At 41.5% G+C, this 21906-nt stretch overlaps 1 protein-coding gene across 4 annotated transcripts in view; it reads left to right on the top strand.

Annotated features, from left to right (window-relative positions):
* The window catches only part of FHOD3 (formin homology 2 domain containing 3), a 417034-nt gene that overhangs the window by 19332 nt on the left and 375796 nt on the right, over positions 1 to 21906 (top strand). For all 4 annotated transcript variants that reach the window (XM_056332746.1, XM_056332744.1, XM_056332745.1 and 1 more), the window contains exon 2: positions 20407 to 20513. In XM_056332746.1, the coding sequence (XP_056188721.1) occupies positions 20407 to 20513 (107 nt within the window). The remainder of the gene's footprint in view (positions 1 to 20406; positions 20514 to 21906) is intronic.

Genomic DNA, 21906 nt, shown 5'->3' with positions numbered 1-21906 from the left:
GGGGCTGGGGGGAGGAGACAAAGCGGCAAAGAGAAGTAACATACTTTTCTTAGATGGGTATGTGAGCCTTTGCTCAGGTCTGAAATAGAAGTATGAGCTCTAAGGCCTGAATGTTGGGAACACTTTGCTGATAGTTTAACTGGATCATGTTAACACAGTAAGAAACTTGAAAGGGAAGATGGCTGGTAACTGCAGTACAGAGGCAGTGTTAGCAAAGGTAGGTAGTCCCTGTGCTGGTGGGGAGAAAGGGGCAGCAGTTAGTGCCTGTAAGACATTGGAAAGTTACCTATTGATGAGGAAAAGCAGAGACACACATGACATACTGGCTACTGGAAAATCATGACCATCAAGGGTTCTACATCTTATTACTTAAAAGTTATTTTATAGGTCTTCACATCATTAAAGCTATAGCAAGGCAGTCCACTTGAAACAGTAATTTACAAGGCCTGTAGAAATGGAAACAAGCCCTCACTTTGGCCTATTTCATGTAATAGCAAATACAGATTGTGTGTTTTCTTAATTATATTCTGCCAAGTTTTGCTTGCCTTACTGTGCACAGCAAGGACAGACAATATGTAAAATACTTCAAAGATGCAAAGACTAGGAAGACTTCATTGCTGCTCCCAGTTTTAAATGATCCTAAATCCATCTGGTGCAGTCTGCACTCATAAACCATGAATACATTTGTAATAATCCTATAAGAAATTTGTTGGAAAGAAAATATTCATGGCTGTCATGTAGAAAAAAACAAGTTTAGACTAATAGATCTCTGAGCCATCTGGAAGAGCCGTGAATTTGCTGGTGGAAAACCTTCTTGGTGAAACATCTGGGGCTTATTTCTCTGTCTAAAACCAAATAACCTGAAAACTGTTTGAAGCATGTATTTAAACATGAAAGCTAGCAGGATGTTTGCTCTACCAGTGAAAAGCAATGAACTGCTTCTGAAAAAAAGGACACAAAAACTCCAAACTGAAATACTGCTGTTGTAGAAATTAAAGTATCATTTTCAAAAAAGGAAGAAAGGGTAGGAGTGTTTTCTCATGTGTAGTTGCTCTTTGCACTGAATTAATGCTTAGATAAAGTGTTTTCTTTTTTGTTGGGTTTTTTTGTTTGTTTGGTTGGTTGGGGTTTTTTTATGTGGAGGGGGAAAGTGTATTTTTAATTTCCTACTTTGAACCTTCTTTATGCATGACAAAAAGGTGCATTCCTCTCCTGTTTTAGGATGATTGAGTCAGCTATTCCTTGCCTGGCCAAGCTGAACAGCCATAGCTGTTGTTTTCTTTTATTTGGGCTTCACAATGGCTTTTGGATCATCAGAAACTTCCTACTACTTAGGTTGTCAGCAGTTTTCCAGTCTGTGGATCTTTGTTGTTGGCTTGTGTTTTGTTTGGGTTTTTTCCTTTGGACTACTGCCAGGATGGGCTTGAATGTTGCCTCTTGCTTTTTTTTTTTTTTTTTTTTTTTAGTTGGTGGGTTTTTTTTATTTCAAATTTATTTTTTGTTCCAGGAAGTGAAAGGTCATCCAGTGGGACTGGAGGCAGAAGTGTGAGTCTCCATGGCCACAGGGATGCCGCAAAGTCCCTGGGGTTGCCATGGCTTTGCAGCAACCAACTACAATAGCAAAGCACCTGTGGAGAATTTCAAAACTCTTTCTTCTTTCACTGAGTGCCTTTTCAATACATCCCCCATAACTCAGTCTTACCCCCACCTTCCTTCCCCCTGTTTGAAATTGAGAAGGTCTACCTTATCAACAGGGGAGGGTTTGAGCACTGAAAAAAAATTGGGTAAAAATCTGGCTGGGTGGCCAAGCCCAAAGACCGGTGGTGAATGGAGTTACATCCAGCTGGCAGCTGGTAACCAGTGGTGTTCCCCAGGGCTCAGTGTTAGAGCCAGTCCTGTTTAATATCTTTATCGACAATCTGGAAAACGGAATTGAATGCACCCTTAGTATTTTTGCAGATGATGCCAAGTTCAGGGGGAGTGTTGATCTGCTGGAGGGCAGGAAGGCTCTGCAGAGGGATCTGGACAGGCTGGACTGATGGGCTGAGGCCAGTTGTATGAAGTTCAACAGGGAGAATTGCTGGGTCCTGCACCTGGGGCACAACCACCCCACGCAGCGCTACAGGCCTGGGGAAGAGCGGCTGGAAAGCTGCCTGGTGGGAAAGGACCTGGGAGTGCTGGTTGATGGCTGGCTGAGCATGGGCCAGCAGTGTGCCCAGGTGGCCAAGGCAGCCAACAGCACCCTGGCTTGTATCAGAAAGTGTGGCCAGCAGGACCAGGGCAGTGGTTGCCCCCCTATACTCAGCACTGGTGAGGCCGCACCTCAAATCCTGTGTTCAGTTTTGGGCCCCTCACTTCAGGAGGGATGCAGAGGTGCTGGAGTGTGTCCAGAGATGGGCAATGGAGCTGGTGAAGGGTCTGGAGCACGAGTCTGATGAAGAGCAGCTGAGGGAACTGTTTAGTTGTTTAGTCTGCAGAAAGAGAGGAGGCTCAGACACCTTCCTGCTCTCAACAACTCCCTGAAAGGAGCTTGTAGGCAGATGTGTGTCAGTGTCGTCTTCCAAGTAACAAGTGATAGTAGAGGACACAGCCTCCAGTTGCTCCAGGGGAGGTTTAGATTGGGCGTTAGGCAAAATTTCTTCACTGAGAGGGTAGTCAAGCATTGGAACAGGCTTCTGGTTGAATCACCACCCCTGGAGGTATTTAAAAGACCTGTAGATGTGGCACTTAGAGGCATGGTTTAGTGGTTGACTTGGACTTGATGATCTCAAAGGTCTTTTGCATCCTGAATGATTCTATGATTCTGTGGAAACCAAACAAAAAGTTTGGGCCTTTTTGCATGTTGAAAGGACTTGTTTCTTATTTCACTGACGCACTGTTGGAGAACATGACATCATCCCTGCAGGGCTGGTAAAGTTACACCAGTGTATAGATGGTGAGGTTTGAGTAGCACTGAAGACCTTGATGCTTGGGAAAATACAGTTGGTTTTATGCTGCCTTTTTTTTTTTTTTTTCTTACAGAAGGGGTTTGCCTCTGTCATTTTACTGTGTACTACAAGATGGCAGCTTAACCAAGCAAAGCTACTCCTCCCACTGTAAGAATTGCTTTCAAATTAATTGGCAAACAAAACCGCCATGAATAAAACACGAAGCACAAAGCTCTATTTCAGAGTTTTTGATTGTAGCTAGCTCTCGCTGGAGTGTGTGAGCTATGTGAGACATTTGCTGGTAATGAATGAAACTGGAAGGATGAATAGCTACAGCTCTGAGGTAAAGATCAGTTATGTTATTGTGGTGTAATAGCGGTTAATCTCATGTTGAAAATAAATTAGTTCTTGCTGTAATTTATAGTAAAATCAATACTGGAGAGACAGAAATGGTTAATTTTTTCTTTTTTCTTGGATGTGTTGTATGTTTCTGGTTTAGGGCTGTGCTACTTGTGTTTTTTAAGTCAGAGAAGAGAAAATATGGTGATTATAGGGGGAGTATGGAAATTGAGAGACTCGCCTGTTTCTCCCCTTCCTACTACTTGTTCCAAATGCATGCTGTTTGTATTGGAGTCTTACATTGTGAGCCAGATACTTTTTAATGAGATTAAAGCAGCTTTGTGGAAGGGAAACCTATTGTATGGATTGTTATTAGGTAACACAATGCTTTCTCTATCATAAAGTAGTATTTAAGGAATTGTTGTGTCAGAAGAAAGCATATACTTTTGAGAATGCAGCAAGTACCAAAAGGCCATGTTTGGAGAGGAGGGATGAGCTTGTGGTGAATGTATTGATCTAAAACCTGGGAGAACATTTGCTCTTTCTGAATGTGCCAAAAGCTTGCTATGTCACTGTGGGTCAGCCACTTTAGGGCTGAATCTGCTGAGGGAAATGTGATTCTTCCCACTGTTTTAAATTTCCTCCTAGCTTTGTTCCAAACTGCAAGTATTGGGCATGTTTCTCCATGTGAAAATCTTCAAACTGTTTTCAAGTTTTGGTATCAGAGTTGGAAATTCGCTAGGTTTGTGAGGTGCACGTATAGCGTTCCTGCCCCTTCTGGGAAATACCTAAGCAGCTAGCCCATAGAGCTTCATGGCGTAGGTCTGTGTGAGAGAGAATTCCAAATTACTTTGCTACAGGCAGCTGTGAGGAGCACTTGAACTCAAGCAAATGGTTATCAAGGCTTTTCTGTGGTAAAAAATGTTACATCAATTTATTTGGAAATACAGCTGTGTGTAGGCTAGGTCAGCTCCTCAGAGCATACTCCTAAGGGCCATATCCCCCTCCAGTAGACTTGGGCATCTCTAAAATAATCTTGACAGCTCAGTCTTCAAAAGATGTCCACAGCATTTTCCCCTTCCTCACTAATTCTTGGTTATCTAAAAGTTAGTTCTTCCATAATGCATTGGCTTTGGTGACAAGTCTGCATCAGACACTTCCAACCAGCTGTTCCTGGGCTGTTTTGACAGCTTGGTGCCCAGTTGCATTGCAAAGAAACACAACCATTTGTCATGGGGTAGATTTTCAAAGTGATCTAGGTTAAAAGTAACCACAAGAAAGTTGTTGGAACTGCTAGACAGGGAACTAGAGTACATACAGAAGGCTAGTTGCTCTGAAGTTGACAAGTGCTAACTTTGCTGACGACTGCATGTGGATACATAAAGGTGGCATGTATGTTTGGTCTTGTAAGTGTCTGTGAACATTCCCAGCATCTTTTCTGCAGGCAAATCCATTTGGAATTGACCAGCTAGACATCTGTAAGTTTAAGCAAGTACTGCACAAATTCATGTTCAATCTTAGTAGGTTTGACCCATGTCACTGATCAAATCCCCTATTTGTGTTTTATTTGGTCATTCAAATGCTTTTAAAAAATGTTGGGAGCAAGCACTGAAAACAGGCCCAAATGGATTGGTTTATATAAGCTTTTATGCTTGTGGCAAAGTACAGGTATGTTGTGGTTCTTTCTTGCATAGAAGCTGGGGATAACTGTGGCAGCCATCTACAGAAGCTAGTACCAAATGGTTTAGGGGATTGCCAAGGCGATGAGTGCTGCTGCAGCCACATTCCACAGCCCAACATCATTGTAGTATTCAAGGGGTTTTCCTGAGCCAGGGAAACCCCAGGGAAGTGCCAAGACCTGGCAGGAGCCCGTAGTTCCCATGAGAACTGCTGATGAGGAGTGGGCAGGGCTGGGGTAACAGCAGCTGCTCCCCGCTCCCGCACAGGGCAGCCCTGGGGGGTGCTGCCACCAGGGCCTGGGGCAGCAGTTAGCGCAGGAGGGTGCTGCTTCAAAGGAGGGACCTGGGACCTTCCAGTGTGTGGAGAGACTTGAAGGCCACGTAGCCCAGCATCCAGGCACTGTTCTGTGACCATGTGCACTGGTCAAGGGTGCTCGTCCTACCTGACCCTAATGGCAGAGTGGTGGGCACTTGTCTGAGAGCAAAGGCTGCAGCTCTGGCAGGGGGGTCTGCACCATCTACCCCGGCAGCGACCAACACCTCCACCCAGGCGGAGCTGCCGAAGGCAGAGGCTGCACTGCAGGCCTTGGACTGCAAAAAGTGCTTTGACCTTTCTCCTGGGGCAGGGACAGGCAGCAGAGCAGCCTGCAGATGTGCCCAGGTGGAGGAGCTCCTGCAGCAGGTGGCTGAGTTGCAGGAGGCGGTGAGAAGGCTGTGTCACATCAGGGAGGCTGAGAAGGAGTTAGATAGCTGGTTCGAAGTGCAGTCTGCAGTGGACCCACAGCCAAACAGCCAAAACGTCCCCGGCTGGCGCACACAGAAGGGAGTGGGGCCAGTAACGCAGAAGAATGAAAGCTTGCAATGGCAAGGACCTGCAGGAGGAAGGCACTTTCCCCAAAGCCTGAGGTGCCCTTGCAGAACCACTTCACCGCTCTGCAGACTGAAAGAGGAAAGACCTGTCACATCAGGTGAGATGCTGCAGCTGAGTAAGGCAGCCTGATCTCCCCCCTGTATAACAGCCAGCACAAATAAGGAAGGGCGATGGGTGATAGTAGGTGACTCCTCTGAGTGGTATGGAACACCCACTTGCCAACCTGATTCACTGTCTAGAGAGGTGTGCTGCTTACCAGGGGCTCATATCAGGATGTCGCCAAGAGACTGCCAAGTCTCATGCAGGCCACAGTTATCCACAGTTGTCACACGTGGCCACTAGTGATACAGCCAGGAGCAGTCTGAGGAGTGTCAAGAAGGATTACAGACTGGGAGTGGTGGCAAGGGACTCTGGAGCACAGGTAGTTTTTTTCATCAGTCCTCCTGGTCAATGGGAAGAGGTTTGAAAGAGCCAGTCAAATCTGGTGAATCAGCAAATGGTTACAGGATTGCTGTCACAGTCCAGGTGTTTGTATACTCAAACCATGGGACTTGCTTTGAGAAACCTGGTCTGCTGGGTGCTGGTGTGGTCTATCTGTAAGAGAAGGGGAAGAGCATCTTAGATCGTAGACTAGACTTGCCAAGCTGGTAAAGAGGGCTTTGAAGTTGCCAGGAAGGGGAACCTCAGCCCATCCTACTCATACCAGTTCAATGCCAGTGCCAGCAATAGATGCCCAGAGCCTGGAGAGGGATTACAGGAGTGCACCTGAAGAGCAGCACAAAGGAATTCCAGCCACTCCAACCAGTAAGTCAGCTCCATTTAGGGCCCAGCTTGAATGTCCATTAACAAGCACATATAGCATGGGGAATAAACAAGAGGAATTGGAGATGCTGTGCATGCCTGCAGGGTTATGATCTTAACTGGCATCATGGAGATGTGGTGGAATAGCTTCCATGACTGGAGTGTTGTAATGGAATGATAGTTTCTTTAGGAAGGACAGGCAGGGGAGATGATGAGGTGGCATCACCCTCTATGTCAGTGACCAGCTGGAGTGCATGGAGCTCTGCCTGGGGGTGGATGAGGAGCTGACAGAAAGCTTATGGGCCAGGATTAAAGAGAGGGCAGGGACAGGTGATGCTATAGGGGAAGGGTCTGCTGCAGGCCACCTGACCAAGAAAACTGAGCAGATGAGGCCCTCTATAGACAGGAGCAGCCTAACAGTCACAAGCCCTGGCCCTCATGGGGGACTTCAACTACCCCAGTATCTGTGGAGGGATAACACAGCAAGGCACAAGCAATCCAGGAGCCTTCTGGAATGCGTTGATGATGACTTCCTTCTCCAAGTGACAGAGAAGCCAATGAGGAGAGGTGCTTTGCTGAACCTTGCTCTCACCAACAAGGAGGGATTGGTGGAGAATGTGAACTTCAAGGGCACCCTTGGCTGCAGTGGCCATGAAATAGTGGAGTTGAAGATCCCTGAGGCAGCAAGGAGGGTGACCAGCAAGCTCACTACCCTGGACTTCAGGAGAGCCAACTTAGGCCTTTTCAGGGGCGGGGAGAATGAAGAACCGCCTGCTGTAGGAGATCATGAGGTTTGAGACCATCTAAGGAACCTAGAGTTGCACAAGTCCATGGGACCTGTGATGATCAGAGGGCTGTAGCACCTCTCCTATGAAGACAGGCTGAGAGAGTTGGAGTGGTTAAGCCTGGAGAAGGCTCTGGGAAGACTTCCAGGACTGCTCTGGAGCAGCCTTCCAGTACCTAGAGGGGACCCAGCAGAAAGCTGGAGAGGGACTTTTTGCAAAAGCATATCATGATAGGACAAGGGGTAATGCTTTTAAACTGAAAAAAGGTTGGTAGGTTTAGATTAGGTACTAGGAAGAAATTCTTTACTGTGAGGGTGGTGAGGCACTGAAACAGGTTTCCCAGAGAAGCTGTGGATGCCCCATCCCCGGCAGTGCTCAAGGCCAGGCTGGATGGGGCTTTGAGCAGCCTGGTCTAGTGGAAGGTGCCCCTGCCCACGGCAGGTGGGTTGGAACTGGCTGATCTTTAGAGGTCCCTTCCAACACAAACCATTATAAGATACTTGAGTACCACCATAATGGACGGATTTAAATAATAGATACTGGATAGATGATGTCTTGAAATATACATGTTTTGTATGCTCTGAATTACAAGAAATTAGTCTTTCTATTCCTAAGAGTATTTAATTGCATTTGTTCTCTACGTTTTTAACTCTGATTATGAGCCCATTATGTACTGTATTTAAGCTCACTTTTAAACAGTTTTGTATTACTTTCCTTTATTTATTCCTTTGTTCCTAAAAAGGCTAAGAACATAATGGACTTTTATTTGTTTGGTTTTGAGTACCATGATCTTCTCTTGCTTTTTCTCAAACTATCTCAGTGGTTTTGTTCTCTTATGGCATCACCTAGTCCTCACTGGTACCATTTAGAGCCTGTTAGCTGCCAAGGAAAATAAAACAGTAGTTTATTACTAAAGCAATTTGTTTCTAGTTATTTTCTCTTTACACCCTTTGAAACAGGATGATCAGAGTGTAAGTAAGGTATGAATGTTGTTGAGATATGGCTGGTAATGCTGCATCCATTCTTTACTGACAGAGCTATATTTTGCTTTTAATTGAGTTGGAGAGTATGGTTTTCTGTTTCAGTTTTGTTCAGATGTGATCCTAATGAATGCAGAGGTTCTCTTTTGTTTGATTAGTCTAGTCCAGACAACTGTTTTAAATCTGGGGGTGGAAACTGCTTGGCAACTAATCAAACAAGGAAGAAATGAATGATTTAAAACAACAACAACAACAACAAACCCAACAAAAACCAAACTACCAAAACCCAGAAAACAAGGATAAAGTCTAAGTGCCAAATAAATTCTGCTCTAGGGTAGAAAATTTGACTTCAGATTCCTTGTGTGCTTTTATACAATTTGGAAGTAGTATTTAAGAATGGAGCCACAGGGAACATATATTTTCACCATTTTTTTCAGTGTTCTGGTATTGAGTTTCATTCTCCTAAATGTTTTAATCATGCTCTTTTAATGACATCCCGATTGATGTTTGGTTTTGGAACCACAAAGCCTTTAAGAGGCAGTCTAAGTATTAGGAAGAGTTGATGACTGTAGTCATTAGAATATTGTTAGTAGACAAAACCTTTCATTTAAACTTCCAAGATTCAGGCTGTGTTGGAAAAAAATATTCTGTTGACAAGTGTTATGTTGGTCTCTTTGGCAATCCTGCCATACTTTTTCTTTCATATTTCAAACAAAACCTCGGTGTGAATGTCTTTAGTGTATTTTCCCATATCTTAACCCACAGGTAACTTGTGGATTTGTGCTAGTGCTTTGGTGTGTGGGTTTTGTTGTTTGGGGTTTTTTTTTGGGGGGGTGGTGTGGGGTTGGGTTTTTTTTGTGCGGTTTTGTTGTTTTGATTTTTTTTTTAAGCTTTCAGATAACTAACCAAAAGCCTCCCAGTCAAGTTTCAATTATAACAAAAGACAGTTTACCATGGGGTTCCTGTTTCTTTTACAGACTCTGACTCTCATTGACTCCAAATCTCCCCTCCTTTGGCCCTCAAAAGTTTGTGAATTTGCTAGGACTGCAGTCCTTTAAGAACTACTGCCCACTCCTCTCCCTCTGAAGCTGTCTTCTTTTCCCTAAAACATCCCTGCTCTGGATTTCCAAATGTCTCTACTTCCTCTGTGTTCCTGAGTTTTGATTATTTTTTTTTTTTTTTTTTCATAAAGGAAGAATCATGGATGCAGACAACCTCTTCTCTCAAATACTGATATTAAGTACAGCTTATCTCGGGGCTGATATTCTAGCTGCGCTCTTTTTAAAAGGGTGCAGATATGGGTCATACAGGTGGAAATGCAATCTGCACGTTAGGTTAGGGATTGGTATCTTTGGTGTATTGTCTAGTAGGTGTTTAGCTACTTTTGTCAATGAAACCACTGCTGCTCAAGATGGATTGCACTTACTGCTTACTGTGTGCTTCCTGAACCTCTGTAAATGGTGCAGGTGGTTCTGCAGTAGTCCAGTATTTTAGTTTTGCAATAGGGTAGTGAGTGACCTGCAGTATCCCAAATGCAGTTAGAGTAGTGATGGTGCAAGATGCAACAACCTCTGTCTTTCAGCTGCTCAGGCAAGGAGGAGGAGACTAACAGAAAGTTTGTTCTCAGGGACATGCATTGAGAATAAAAGGCTGCAAGTCATAGGCTCATTCTGCTACATCACTTCAAAAAACCCTTTTAAAATATGAAGTACTTAACAGTTTTCAGTTTAATAACAGAAGCACAAAAAAAGCCAGATGGAATTGTCACAAAGTAGTTTTAGTTTTTGCTGTCCTGGACTAGTACTTACCTTTAAAAGCATGATTTTTTAGATTTTAAACTGGTTTTTGCCTCCACGCAGATACATACACTCAGAACAAAAGATTCCTCAGATGATAAACTCCATTGAAGCTAATCCTTTCCCCCCTCCTCTCACTTTTCTTGACCTATCTTCTTCTTAGAGATTATTTCCATTTCCTTGGATACCTTCACAGTAATTCCAGCCAAATGGTAATGAGAGTGCGTCAGCTGTAGACATCCCCTGTGCATCAGCCAAAAAGTTGTATATACTTCCAAAGAAGGGGTCTGGTTCTTACGGTCACTCTCCTTTCTGTTCAGCTAAAGATGTACTTAACCATGATGGTGAAAAGAGCTAGCTGTTTTTTGTCTTGATTAGGAAAAGCTGAACATGGATAGGGAAAGGGAATGGAAGAATCGAGGTGCCAAAAAGTTGATGAGAGGATGCAGAGATTACATTATTCTCATCCTATAGGTCTGTTATGTTTGCTGTGAGAAATCTAGAACATGCAGTAGGTTTTTAGAGTTAAAGAGCTGGTGTGGTTTTGGGCTCAATTTGACTTTGCTAAGTTCTGTTGGCTGTTTGGTTTGTGTGTCATCGCAGACTTAACTAATTTAACTTAAAATGATTGAATTAGGTGGGGGTGGGAAGAATGTGTGTTAGTTCCCCATGCACCATGCTATACTGCAGAGTTTTTATGCAGAATTTCACTTTTTTCATGTTTTCCATTAGCTTTTTTTTTTTTTAGTTTATATGAAACATTGCAGTAACCCTCATCCCTAGATGAATTTATTTTCATTTTCTTGTTCCATATCTGTTGACATTTTGAGCACCGTATGCTTTCTAATTTCTATGTGGCTGCTGTTGGAAGCCATGGTGTCATATTTAGACACAGATACTCCAGTAAACTCTAAATTGCTCCCTGCAGAGCCCTGTGTTAAAGGGAATTGCGAAGCAAAAGGTCTGAGAGTCAGTGACATAATTGTCTAAGAAGAGCAACAGGTAGGCATCTATAGGTTATACTTTCATTGTGGTGTTGCCTGTAATTCAGAGACCCCCAGAACAGCAGTTTCAGAATCTTGAACTCTGAACTTCCTTTTGTTATTCTTAAGTCAAACCCATAATATTAATATAACAGCTTTCTGTGTTTGTTTTCAGTGTCTTTGTTATTTCAGCAGAATATTTTTATTGGCAGTGTATTTTTCCAGTGGCTCTTGAGGATTTAATGTGGCATTTATGTTTCACTTCATGCACTGTATTACCTGACCCCAGGAGTATTTTGTGGCGACTACCAGGCCAGAGATAAAAGCTGCTGTTTCAGACTAGGAGTGCAGGCTACGTTCAAAATACCAGCATTTTCTTATCAGAGTAGCAGCTCCTTTTAAAGTAATTGTGCTCTGATGGCCCTACCCCCAATTGCACAAACCTTCAGACTATGTGTGTAGGCACAGCTCCATGAATGCAACTGCATATAAGCTCTGCAGAGTGCACAGAGTTTTTGAAGTAGTTTGACAATGGCAGTTACCATGCCAAAAATAAACCAGAGGTGTGTTAACATTAATAACACTCCTACAAGCTATGCTAATAGCTCCTGAAGTGCTGCAAGATCAGGGAATGCTGTTGTACATACTAAATTACTTATTATGTAAAATTACAGATCTAGCAATTCTGTTGCGGGTTTGTGGTTTTTTGTTTTCTCTAGCCTCTAAATGAACATGGAAGACTGAGTTTGCTAGAATTCAGAAACCTTGCTGACTTTTGTGAGTGTGGATGACTGAAGGTGCTGCAGCTGCCTTCACCATAAATGGTCTTCTATATAGAGACTGTGCCTGACCTTACTTTCAAAACCCTGACCTCATAAAAGTATTGGTTTTATTGCAATCGTAAAGAATTTTTAGAGAAAATAGTTTGAGTTACAAAACTATATTTAAAAAGAATAAAGGTTTGGAGTGGGGGGAAGGAGTATAGTTTTGTTTCAAGCAATTGCAGTAGATCTACTTGGAGCATAGGGACTTTTGAATAAATACACAGTGATTTAAAGTTGTGTTGAGTTGCTGTCATACTAGAAGATGGGAGCAGTTTTTAGTGTACGCTGTTAATTTTGGGCGCTGAGATTTGGCTTACAGATTACTTGCTTTCCTTTTATCTCATTAATGTCAAGCTTTTTACTTGAGATGGGCCGTGTGGCATCACTCCTGGGCTAGATGTTTTGGTCTTTCTCCATCATGTTGCCCAAAATGATGATGACTGGAACATGCATAACCATGGCACAGCTCTGAAGCCAGAGGATTGTTCTGGTGGGTTGGCTGTGATCTGTGGGATGCGATTAGACCACTCCCTTTTTTCATTACTCTGTGAGAACTAACAGTGACAGCAATCCTGTAAAGTTTTAAAGGGCCAGCCATGTGCCAGTGCGGAAAACCTGCATCTGTTAATCTGCAATGAAATTTCAAAAGCATTAAAATATGATATTTCCTGAAAATAGCATGGTCATTCCCAGTATGAAGCTTGGCCTTGGCCTTGGGTGGAACTGTATGCAATATTCATTTGCACCAATCAGTTGGTTTGGTTTGCTTAGAAATATGGAATATGTTTGGGCTGGTGAGCAGACAGGGCTGTTTTTTGTTTTTAGTAAAGAAGGGAGGGAGATAGCAATGCAGAAGTAAAACTGGCCTGTGTAACAGGATTGCCATCATGCTGGAAACAGCTGAACCAGAAGAGTGTGTGTCTAATGAACTATGTAGCTGGAGTGTGAAAATGTGTCAGACTTGTGGTGTGTCAAGCAAAATAGTTTGGGATTTAGAAAGGAAAAACTTTTTTGAAATAGTTTGACAATGGCAGTTACCATGCCAAAAATAAACCAGAGGTGTGTTAACATTAATAACTACTCCCACAAACTATGCTAATCACTCCTGAGTGATTAGTACTCACTGAAGAGCGTAAAGGAACTTTGATTTTTATCAGCCCTACTCTGCAAAGCATGCTGTAGGTGAATAAGGAGCACGCCACCACTGAGGAGAACTATTGCCACCCAATAATGTTTAAATGAATGATGATTAAGACACCCGAGTAAGATAAGGATTTTCTGAGTCTGCAACCAGAAGCTACAATTGAAGAGGAATTTTTATTTCTGCAGCTGGATACTGGATTACTCTGATCCCTCCCCCTCTGATTCCCTGTCCCTGTAATTTTGGAAACAACCAAATAAGCAAAATAATCTGTCCAGTAGCTCTAGCCTGAATTAACTGCAAATCTGGTGAGTTGCTTGTGCTTCTAGTTTGTGGCTGGTCCAGTGATTTGTAGTAACACCAAGGAAACAATCATATCCTCCTATCTCATAATGCAGGGCCCTTTATCCTGTGAATGTGATCCTTGATCAGTCTCTGAGCTAAGCTTTTGAATGGTGCCTACCTTTATTTAAATAGAAGATAAAATCATGAGGATGTTTAGCTCAATCTTTGCACATACTGCCTGCTAACTTGGTAACATCATCTCAGCATTTAGGAGAGATGTGTATGGATTCTCAGGGCAGGGGGCTGGGTGTGAGGAAAGAGCATTTATCTGTGATTGTTGAAACATACAGTTCTGTGGCCTTTGAACAAACTTGGAAGAGGAGAAGCTTTTCTAATGCCTTATGGCTCTGCTGTGCTGTTTGAAAAGGCAGCAGGGTGCCTCTGGAGTTTCCCCCCATTAACCTCTGCCAACCTACTGCCGCCTTGGGACAGAGAAATTAAACCAAGCCAAAGGAAAGTCCACTTTGGATGCATGCTAATCTAGCAAAGCCTTCTGGAGAAAAACAGACTTGCAGGAGTTTCTGTTGGCATGGTAAGATGTGTGTTGCCTTTGCACTGAATTATTTACCCACTGGGCTTCTTGAGTGAGAAGATTGGCATGTACGTGGAGCGCTTGCAAGCATGCGTGAGGAGGGGCAGGTGGCAGTACTCAGTCTGCGGGTGGACGTGTGGGTTGTATGTACTTGGAAGCAGGAGGATTTTTTTGTTCTCTCCTTGTACACCCCCCACCCCCCCATTTTTAGGTGTTTCTCTTGGACTGTAAGCTAAAGGCCGTAGATGAAAACAATGGCTGATCTCAGATATTTTTTTCTTCTTTCCATTCTTTCAGCTAGTTTCTGAAAGTGGCAGCGGTCACTTACTTTCATCAGGTGATATTGGTCATATATTGGTGTCAGGTAACTGGGTGATTGTTGTCACCTTTTCTTGTTGCTGCCACCTTTTTTTCACCCTGTTATTCTTTGCTCTTTTTGGTGATGTGCTTCAGTGCTGAAATTCAGAGAAATGACAAGCTTCCCTGTTGCACAGCAACAATGGCCTCTTTATGAAGAGAAATGCGTGTTATCTCTTTCTGTGGGTCAGTGCTTTAAACAAGAGAAAAGTCATCAGTGGTTACTATTATCAAGCTATTCTGAGTCCTCCTCAGCTTGATAGCCTCATTGCAAAAATGATTATGTCCTCACAGGTTGAGGGACTAGCCTTTACTTAGCTGTATTTGGTTACCTGTGAAAGAGGATGACAAAGATTCTGCTCTACATTCTTGATTTCCTTGCAGCCTATAAGGAGCACTTGCATGAGTTGGTTGCTTAATTTACCCGGCCTGTGTGTGTTCATGTGGCAGCTGGGCTTGTTGCCCCTGAGGGCTCTCTGGGTGCTGGTGGGGTGCAGATGACCCCCAAGACAGGGCAAATATTGAGCTCTGCAGCTCTGACTTTGCAGTGACTGTTTCTGGTTACAATCACAACCAGGACACCCTTCCTCATCTTGCGTCATACAGTTTCCTTTTGTCATGGGTTCAACGGCAAAGGATGCGGGATTAGGAAGCTCTGCTTTTGAATGTTCTGATATTTTAACCATTTAATCAGATGTTTGCTTTTATATAACAAATTGTGCTCAAGTTCTCAGAGTGATGCTTGTAACAATGGAAGTATAAATTTATAAAGGTATGAATATTACTTGTAATCTTATGGTCTTTTTATGTACTTCCTGTTAATTTTTCTTACATTTACCTTGATTTTTTTACATTTTAATTTTTCTGTGGGAAAACTCTTTCAGGGTTATTTAAAGAGTTTCTAATTGTGGTGATAACTCACAAGGACATCAGTAAAACTTGTGCAGAAACCACCATTCTGTTTCACTTTAAAAAAACCACTATACTTAAGTACTTACATGGAGATGATTACAACACTTAAACATATATTGTACACAAAATAAAAATTGTCATTGTAACCTTGATTTTTTAATTTATTTTTTTCCCCCATTTGGACACATGTTATGAATTGGTCATTATTGATATGATTACAAACTACTTAATAATCTTGCCTTATTGCAAGCACAGTGTGATTCTGCTGTGAGAACACCTGCACAATGCTGTGTGTGACCTGTTTCACTTCCGTGAAGATGTTGGGGAAGTGAACGAAGCAGGAACCTGCAGGAGAGAAAAAGTACATCATGGTTACGGACAGTTGATGATGCTGTCCTGAATTTATGCTGGTGCTGTTATGTTTATCTGTACTTGTTTGGCTCTGGCTTCTCAGATGAAGCTGTTTCTTCCCTTCTGAGGGCTTAACTTCTGGATCAGGGATCTGACGCTTAAATTCGGGCAGTTGTTACTTTTTTGAAAACTGCGGGGGAAAATATCTATATGTTGGGATGGTGGTGTTTGGGTGTCTGTGTGTGCACAATGCTTTTTTGGTTTTCCATTTGTGCCTGTTATGGTTGCAGCATAGGTACTGCAACTGATGATACAGTCAGTTACCACTGTGTGGCTACTAGCTATGACCTGAGAAAGTTCAAATATCTCTTGGTTTCTGTTTTGAAACATTTATTACAGAAAAGCTGGTTTAATTTAGTAGCTCTACTTGCATTTCAGGCTGTCCTACAGAAACATCTGGTTCTCTCACTGTTTTTATGTTTCTTGTCAGTTAGGGAAAAATCTAGAAAGAACTTGTGAGGTCAGTGCTGCTTGTGATATCTTTTCCAGGTTCTCCTCTAGTCCAAACCAGACAGCTATGGATCAGTGAATCAGCACCTAAGCATTTACTATTTCTTAATGCTGATCTTGTCATGGCGAGTACAGATCTTAGTATTTCAATGAGGTTTCAATATGAAACTGAAGATGATAATTAGTACATCAGTTAATTTTTTTAGTGAGGAAGACTTTCATAAAGACAGCCTTATTCTCCTTGCTTCCTTCATGTAAAACCCAGTGGGAGGATGGTTACTGATAGCTCTGGCTATCCATAACTGGTGCTTATGGCTAAAGCACTTGTTTTGATGACAGTTGCATGTACTTTAGCTTTTATTCCTTCACTCCTGTAAAAGAAGCTACTCCTAGATAGACCCATTCTTTATAGAGACAAGAGAATTCAGGAATATCCATAAGGATTAAAAAATATGCTCTAGCTATTTTTCCCAAAACTTAATTTGAGAAGATGAGAATGTAATTGAAATGTATACATAGGGGATTTTTTTTAGCTTTACGGAGGCTTATGATACCATTTGATGTTTAAGCTAAAATAAGACATGGAAGAAATTGAAAATGGAGTAACCATGTGTTTGGCTTGAAAAAGTAGCACTACATCTGACCCATCTGATGTTGTCTTTGTGTTCATGATTCTGTGATATCTGTAGTATTCTTTTAATATGACTATAGGTAAGTATGGAAAACTGCTGTAAAACCTACAAGATGAGTTGCATTTAAATGACTTGTGTCAACCTTTTGGCTCTTCTGGGCAATACAGGAAAGTGTTATACAATAAATGATAAATAATTTGAAGGGAGTGGCAAGAGTGATTTTAGAAAAAATGGGTTTGTAAGCTTATGAAGAGGTCTTGGAAAATCTGACCTTGTGGCAATACAAGCGAGTTCTGCCGTTTAATAACAACAAAATGCAGACCTGAATTTTTGGACCAGTAAAGCATACTGAAGAGTTAAACAGAAGTGTGAAGAACAAAGTGAAATAAATGGGATTAATTTCTAAAAAGTTGAATAGCAGTCTCATTCATTATTATGGAAAACAGCTCAGTTAAATGTTCTTTGAAAGACTGTCTTTATGGATTCTGCCTTTTAATTGTCCTAAGAGAAGACTGTTGTTAATAAGGATTTTAATGTGAATTATGATCAATGGGAAGAGCATGTCATTCATGAAGTAGATGGGGCCATTTGGGAGGGTCTCCAGAGACAGGAGAAGTGATGTGTAGCAGATAAACACCGGATTAACATTGAGCAGATGGGAGGGACCAACATCCTGAATTGTTACTAATAAGCACTAATGAGTGAACACCAGCCATCCTTTGTGTTGAAAAAGGCAGGCAATTTACTAATTAAAAATTATTCATAAGGTGGCTTTTTTTGCCTTTTTTTTTTTTTTTTTTTTGTATTCTGCCTGTGAAATCTGTTCAAGTGAGGCTTGGAGACAAAGTAGCAAAGTGATACTATAAAGAAGGATTTAGAGTTCATTGCCTTAATGTTACTTTTAAAAGCCTTGTTTTGCTCCCTTCCACCTCTGTGTGTACACATGCAAGAGAAGAAAAAAAAATTGGGCAAGGCGCAGTGTTAAGTAATGGAAATAAAAGATACTGCCATTTCTCCCATTAGCCTAATTCTTATTAATGGATAAAGTGTACAATTTATAGTGCTTTAAAGCCTGAATGAATACTATGTTCAACTGAAACTATGGAGTTGAGATGAACATAGGTAGAATGTACTGTTCTTTATTTTGTACATGAAGTACTTGCTGTTCTCATCATGCTTTTTATAGACTAAAGTCATAAGATATTAGTAAACCACAGTTCCTTTTCCCCAATTATGCAGTATAATTGGAAATTGCGGGCAAATCTCCTAATCTCCATAGTGACAGCAGAACATTTATCTAATTAGTAGTTTGCCTTTTGGCATTACTTTGAATAAATTAGCATTTCATTAGATACGCTGGGCTACTGGGAAAAAAGTTTCTCAGAGTGGTATTTAGTCTTTCTTCTCAACAGAGTGTATTTTAATTTAGCATAGGTTATTAATATCCTTTGTAACTGGAAAGATACAGAGTAGTAATATTGTTGTTATTCTTAATATCAGAGGGCTGCACTTGGAGGTTCTTTGTTTTCCTTAAACCCAGGAGTCGGAGTAAAAATTTATGTCACCTTATTTGATGACTGACTTTCCCCAGGTGGAAAAAAATGAAAGAAATTAAAAAGGAACAGGTTTGAAATACAACTTGACCTTCTCCTTCTAGCCTTTCTTCATAGGATGAACTTTTCGTTCAGATTGCATAGCATAATGCTGTGGACTAAGCCAAAAGCCACACTCTATCACTTACTAATTATAAGTGAGCTCTTCTGCAGTTATTTCCCATGCCGCTAATCCAGAATATTAAAAGACTATTTGTATTATTTTCTTGATTATATAAATCAGTGATAGGAAACCGGGTGCCTTAAGTTTTATTATTGACCACCAGATAGTAAGTGTGGTTACTTACCGTGCTTTTCTGAACAGCTACTGGCAACCATGACTTTGAGGAGTTAAGAGGTAATTAATCAAACATAGATCCTCATTGATTTTCTTTCCTAGTGTTAAAAAGAGCAGAAGGAAAAATCCATAGATGTGATAAAGGGCTGTAATTTTATTTCCTTGAGTCATTGGCTGTTTCAGAGCCTTGCTTACCCCTTCAGAGAGGCATTGGCTGCCACTTGTGGCAGAAGATTGGTATGAAGTATGGTGTTAAATACTCTCCTCTTCCCAAAGTGGCCTTTGGAGCAGTGTTGTACGTTTACACCACCAGTGTCATGGCTGCCCTTTGGTAGATAGAGGCAGGCAAAGGACCTGTTGGTGTGTTTTGCCAAATGCTGATGATAAAAACATCTTCTGTTTGGCGGGTCAGTCTGAGACTGCTCAGCTATCAAACTGGACTTTGTACCAAGTAGCACAACACATTTGGGGCTTACAATATTTGTGAACTTGGAACCAGTTAGAAAAGGACCCCCAGTGCAGTGTTGACACAGGAAGGTCCACAGGAGGCTGTCCAGCTGGGCTCAGTGATGGCAATTTCTCTGCTTCTGGGCTGGGCTCTCTGAGCAGCTGGTCACTTACCTCCCTAGTGATGAGGTCGGACAACCCTGTACTTTCACCTGCCCTTTGGTAAATGTTTTCTTGTTTCCTTGCCCTGGGAAGGATTTTTCCTCATTCCTTGTGATGTGGCACGGGGTTATCTCATGGCAAGAGAGGAGCTTATGTTACTTCATAGCTCCTCCCTTTGGCTTCTTCGGTTACCCCTCTTGATCCAGTAACTATTTTGCATTTCTGTGCAATGACTTAGCCAGAGTTTTGGGGTGGATCTTCCTAGACCTTTTCCTGTGGTGAGTTCCCTGTAAAAAGCCAGAAAATTCCTTTTCTAACTTTCATAAAATCTGGCTTTTTTTTTTTTTTTTTTTTCCCCTTTTAACTTCTGGAACAATTAACAGAAAACTTGAAGATAAGGGAAGACAGGATAGAAATAAAGAAGGTTATTAATTGCTCTCTTCTTCTTCAGCACCATTGCAGGCAGGTTCCTGGTTTCATGTCTGGTCCTTGTTTACCTCAGTACCTTTGTGGGAATTTGGTATGGGTGTCCAGTGCTCCCCCCTGGTGCCTAGGAAGGTCTTCCCTTCAGCCTCATAGGCTGATTAGCACCTGGCCCTAAAATGAGAAAACCAGAAAATCTGGGTCTGGGTTGACTGCACTCTCCCTTGCTGCAGTGCCCCAACTCTTGGCTGCCACACCTTACACTGTCCCTTGGCTGTATCCTTGCTCACAGGGGATGTTCATTAGCACACAAAACAGCTGCTTCTTCCTTCCACTTCCATCCAAAGGCTCAGAAACTCTACTTAAATGTACTGTGAGAACAGAGAGCAGTCATTCATATCCTAGACATGCATTTAAATTATTTTCCCTTACAGGATTCTAAAGGCACTGTGATAAAACCCTCTAATCTCCTTCTATTATGTTCAAGTAAATACATTTCTCTGTGTTTGTTAGTTGTATTGATATTGTTGTGACCAAGCATGGGCTAGTGAATATGGACTTGGGATTGCCAAACAAGCACCCATTTTCTTACCCACTCCCAACATATGGCTTGTTTCAGGGAGATCTTGTCTGGGGACCTGGAAAATAGGAAGGTGATGTTAGAGGCATGTTAGAGAAAATGACTGCTGTAATCTAATGATCTGAATTTTGTTCTACAGCTTGATGACTGCACCCTGCAATTGTCTCACAATGGTACCTATCTGGATCTAGAATCCACCCTCGCAGAACAAAGAGATGAATTGGAAGGCTTCCAGGAGGATGCTGGGTAAGTAAATATTTACTAAATCTACATAAATAAGCATATTTGTCTAGAAGTTTTGAGGTTTTGTTAGTGCATGTGGTTAACTTGGTACATTCAGGTCAGCACAGGAACAAAAAAGATAAAATTCTTTCCTCTGTGTGCACATGCCTCCCCCTTTCTCTTATTAAGAATGTTTTGAATTCTCTCTATATTCACTCTTACAGTTTTTCTAGAAGATAGCATACTGTAAGAAATCTGTAAAGATGAATGTCTTGACTAGTCTAATAATTTTTTTATCGTTCTTTGGAACTTGATAAATAAGAGTGGTTGGTTCTAAGAACTCTGAGACCTTTCTTATACAATAATAATTGGTGTAGATGATTTTTATTGGGATGGTGCTCCTGAAGTTATAAACCTAACTTCTTTGTGCCTTGAAATTTAAGTCTGTCTTTTATATTCTTGGAGAAAAGACCCATATTGATTTCTTTTTTTACTCCTGGAATTGATTTAGCCAGCTTGATGTGTGTGGTGGTGTTTTTTCAAATATTCTCCTCTCTTGCCTTTCTCCTTTTTTTTTTTTTTTTTTGTTTAAAAGAAACCCAAACACTATTGATAGCAGACACAGATTGCTGACACAACTTTCCATAAACTCTCTCTGATGAAAACTGAAAGTGAAAACAAAAATTAGCATCCATGTTGTCTGTGTGAATATATGTATAAAATTTTGCTTTTTAGATTTTTTTTTTTCTGGGCCCTTTAGATGTTTGTCTTGTTTAACATATAAAATTTAAAGCCAGTCTAGAGCTATTTTTGCCTTGCTGGTTGCTATACTGGACTGGATAGTTGTAACTAATTTTACGGGTCTGTTTTGGCATGGACTTCATGCATGTGGATAATATAGCTGTGCCAGAAGGAAATTACCTGCATTTTGAATTGGTCAGGGCTTGTTAACACTAAGTGGTGCAACCCTTTTGCTTATACTGGTTTCTCTATTTTTTGTGATAGATGTCTTGCCTTTGATTAATACTTCTTGAAGTTTATAAGATTGTTTTGTGTGGAGAAGAATTTTAAATAATATGTTACAGATATTCATGCATGTGCATTTGTGTATGTCTTCATATGCACCAGTCTTTTATAAAAGGAGCATGTTTTTATTACTGTGGGAAGATACAGAAACTGTCCTGTCAGAAAATAGTTGGAAGAGTTCTTCAACAGACAGAGTAACCAATACAGCTGCATTGAGCTTCCCACCCTATGCAACAGAAGTGTTGAATATAGAAGTTGGTCTAGTCTTCAGTTTTATGCAGAGGTGATAAAAATTGCTGCAAAGAGCAGCAAGTTCCTATTTCCAGCTAACTTTATAATCAGTTGAAAGCAAGTAAGATGCAGGAAAAATTTTCTCTTTCGATAGTTTTTT

The sequence above is a fragment of the Falco biarmicus genome, chromosome 3, assembly GCF_023638135.1.
Source record: "Falco biarmicus isolate bFalBia1 chromosome 3, bFalBia1.pri, whole genome shotgun sequence".
Taxonomy (NCBI): domain Eukaryota; kingdom Metazoa; phylum Chordata; class Aves; order Falconiformes; family Falconidae; genus Falco; species Falco biarmicus.
The sequence above is the reverse complement of the archived record's forward strand: the minus strand, read 5'-3'. Positions and strand labels throughout refer to the sequence as shown.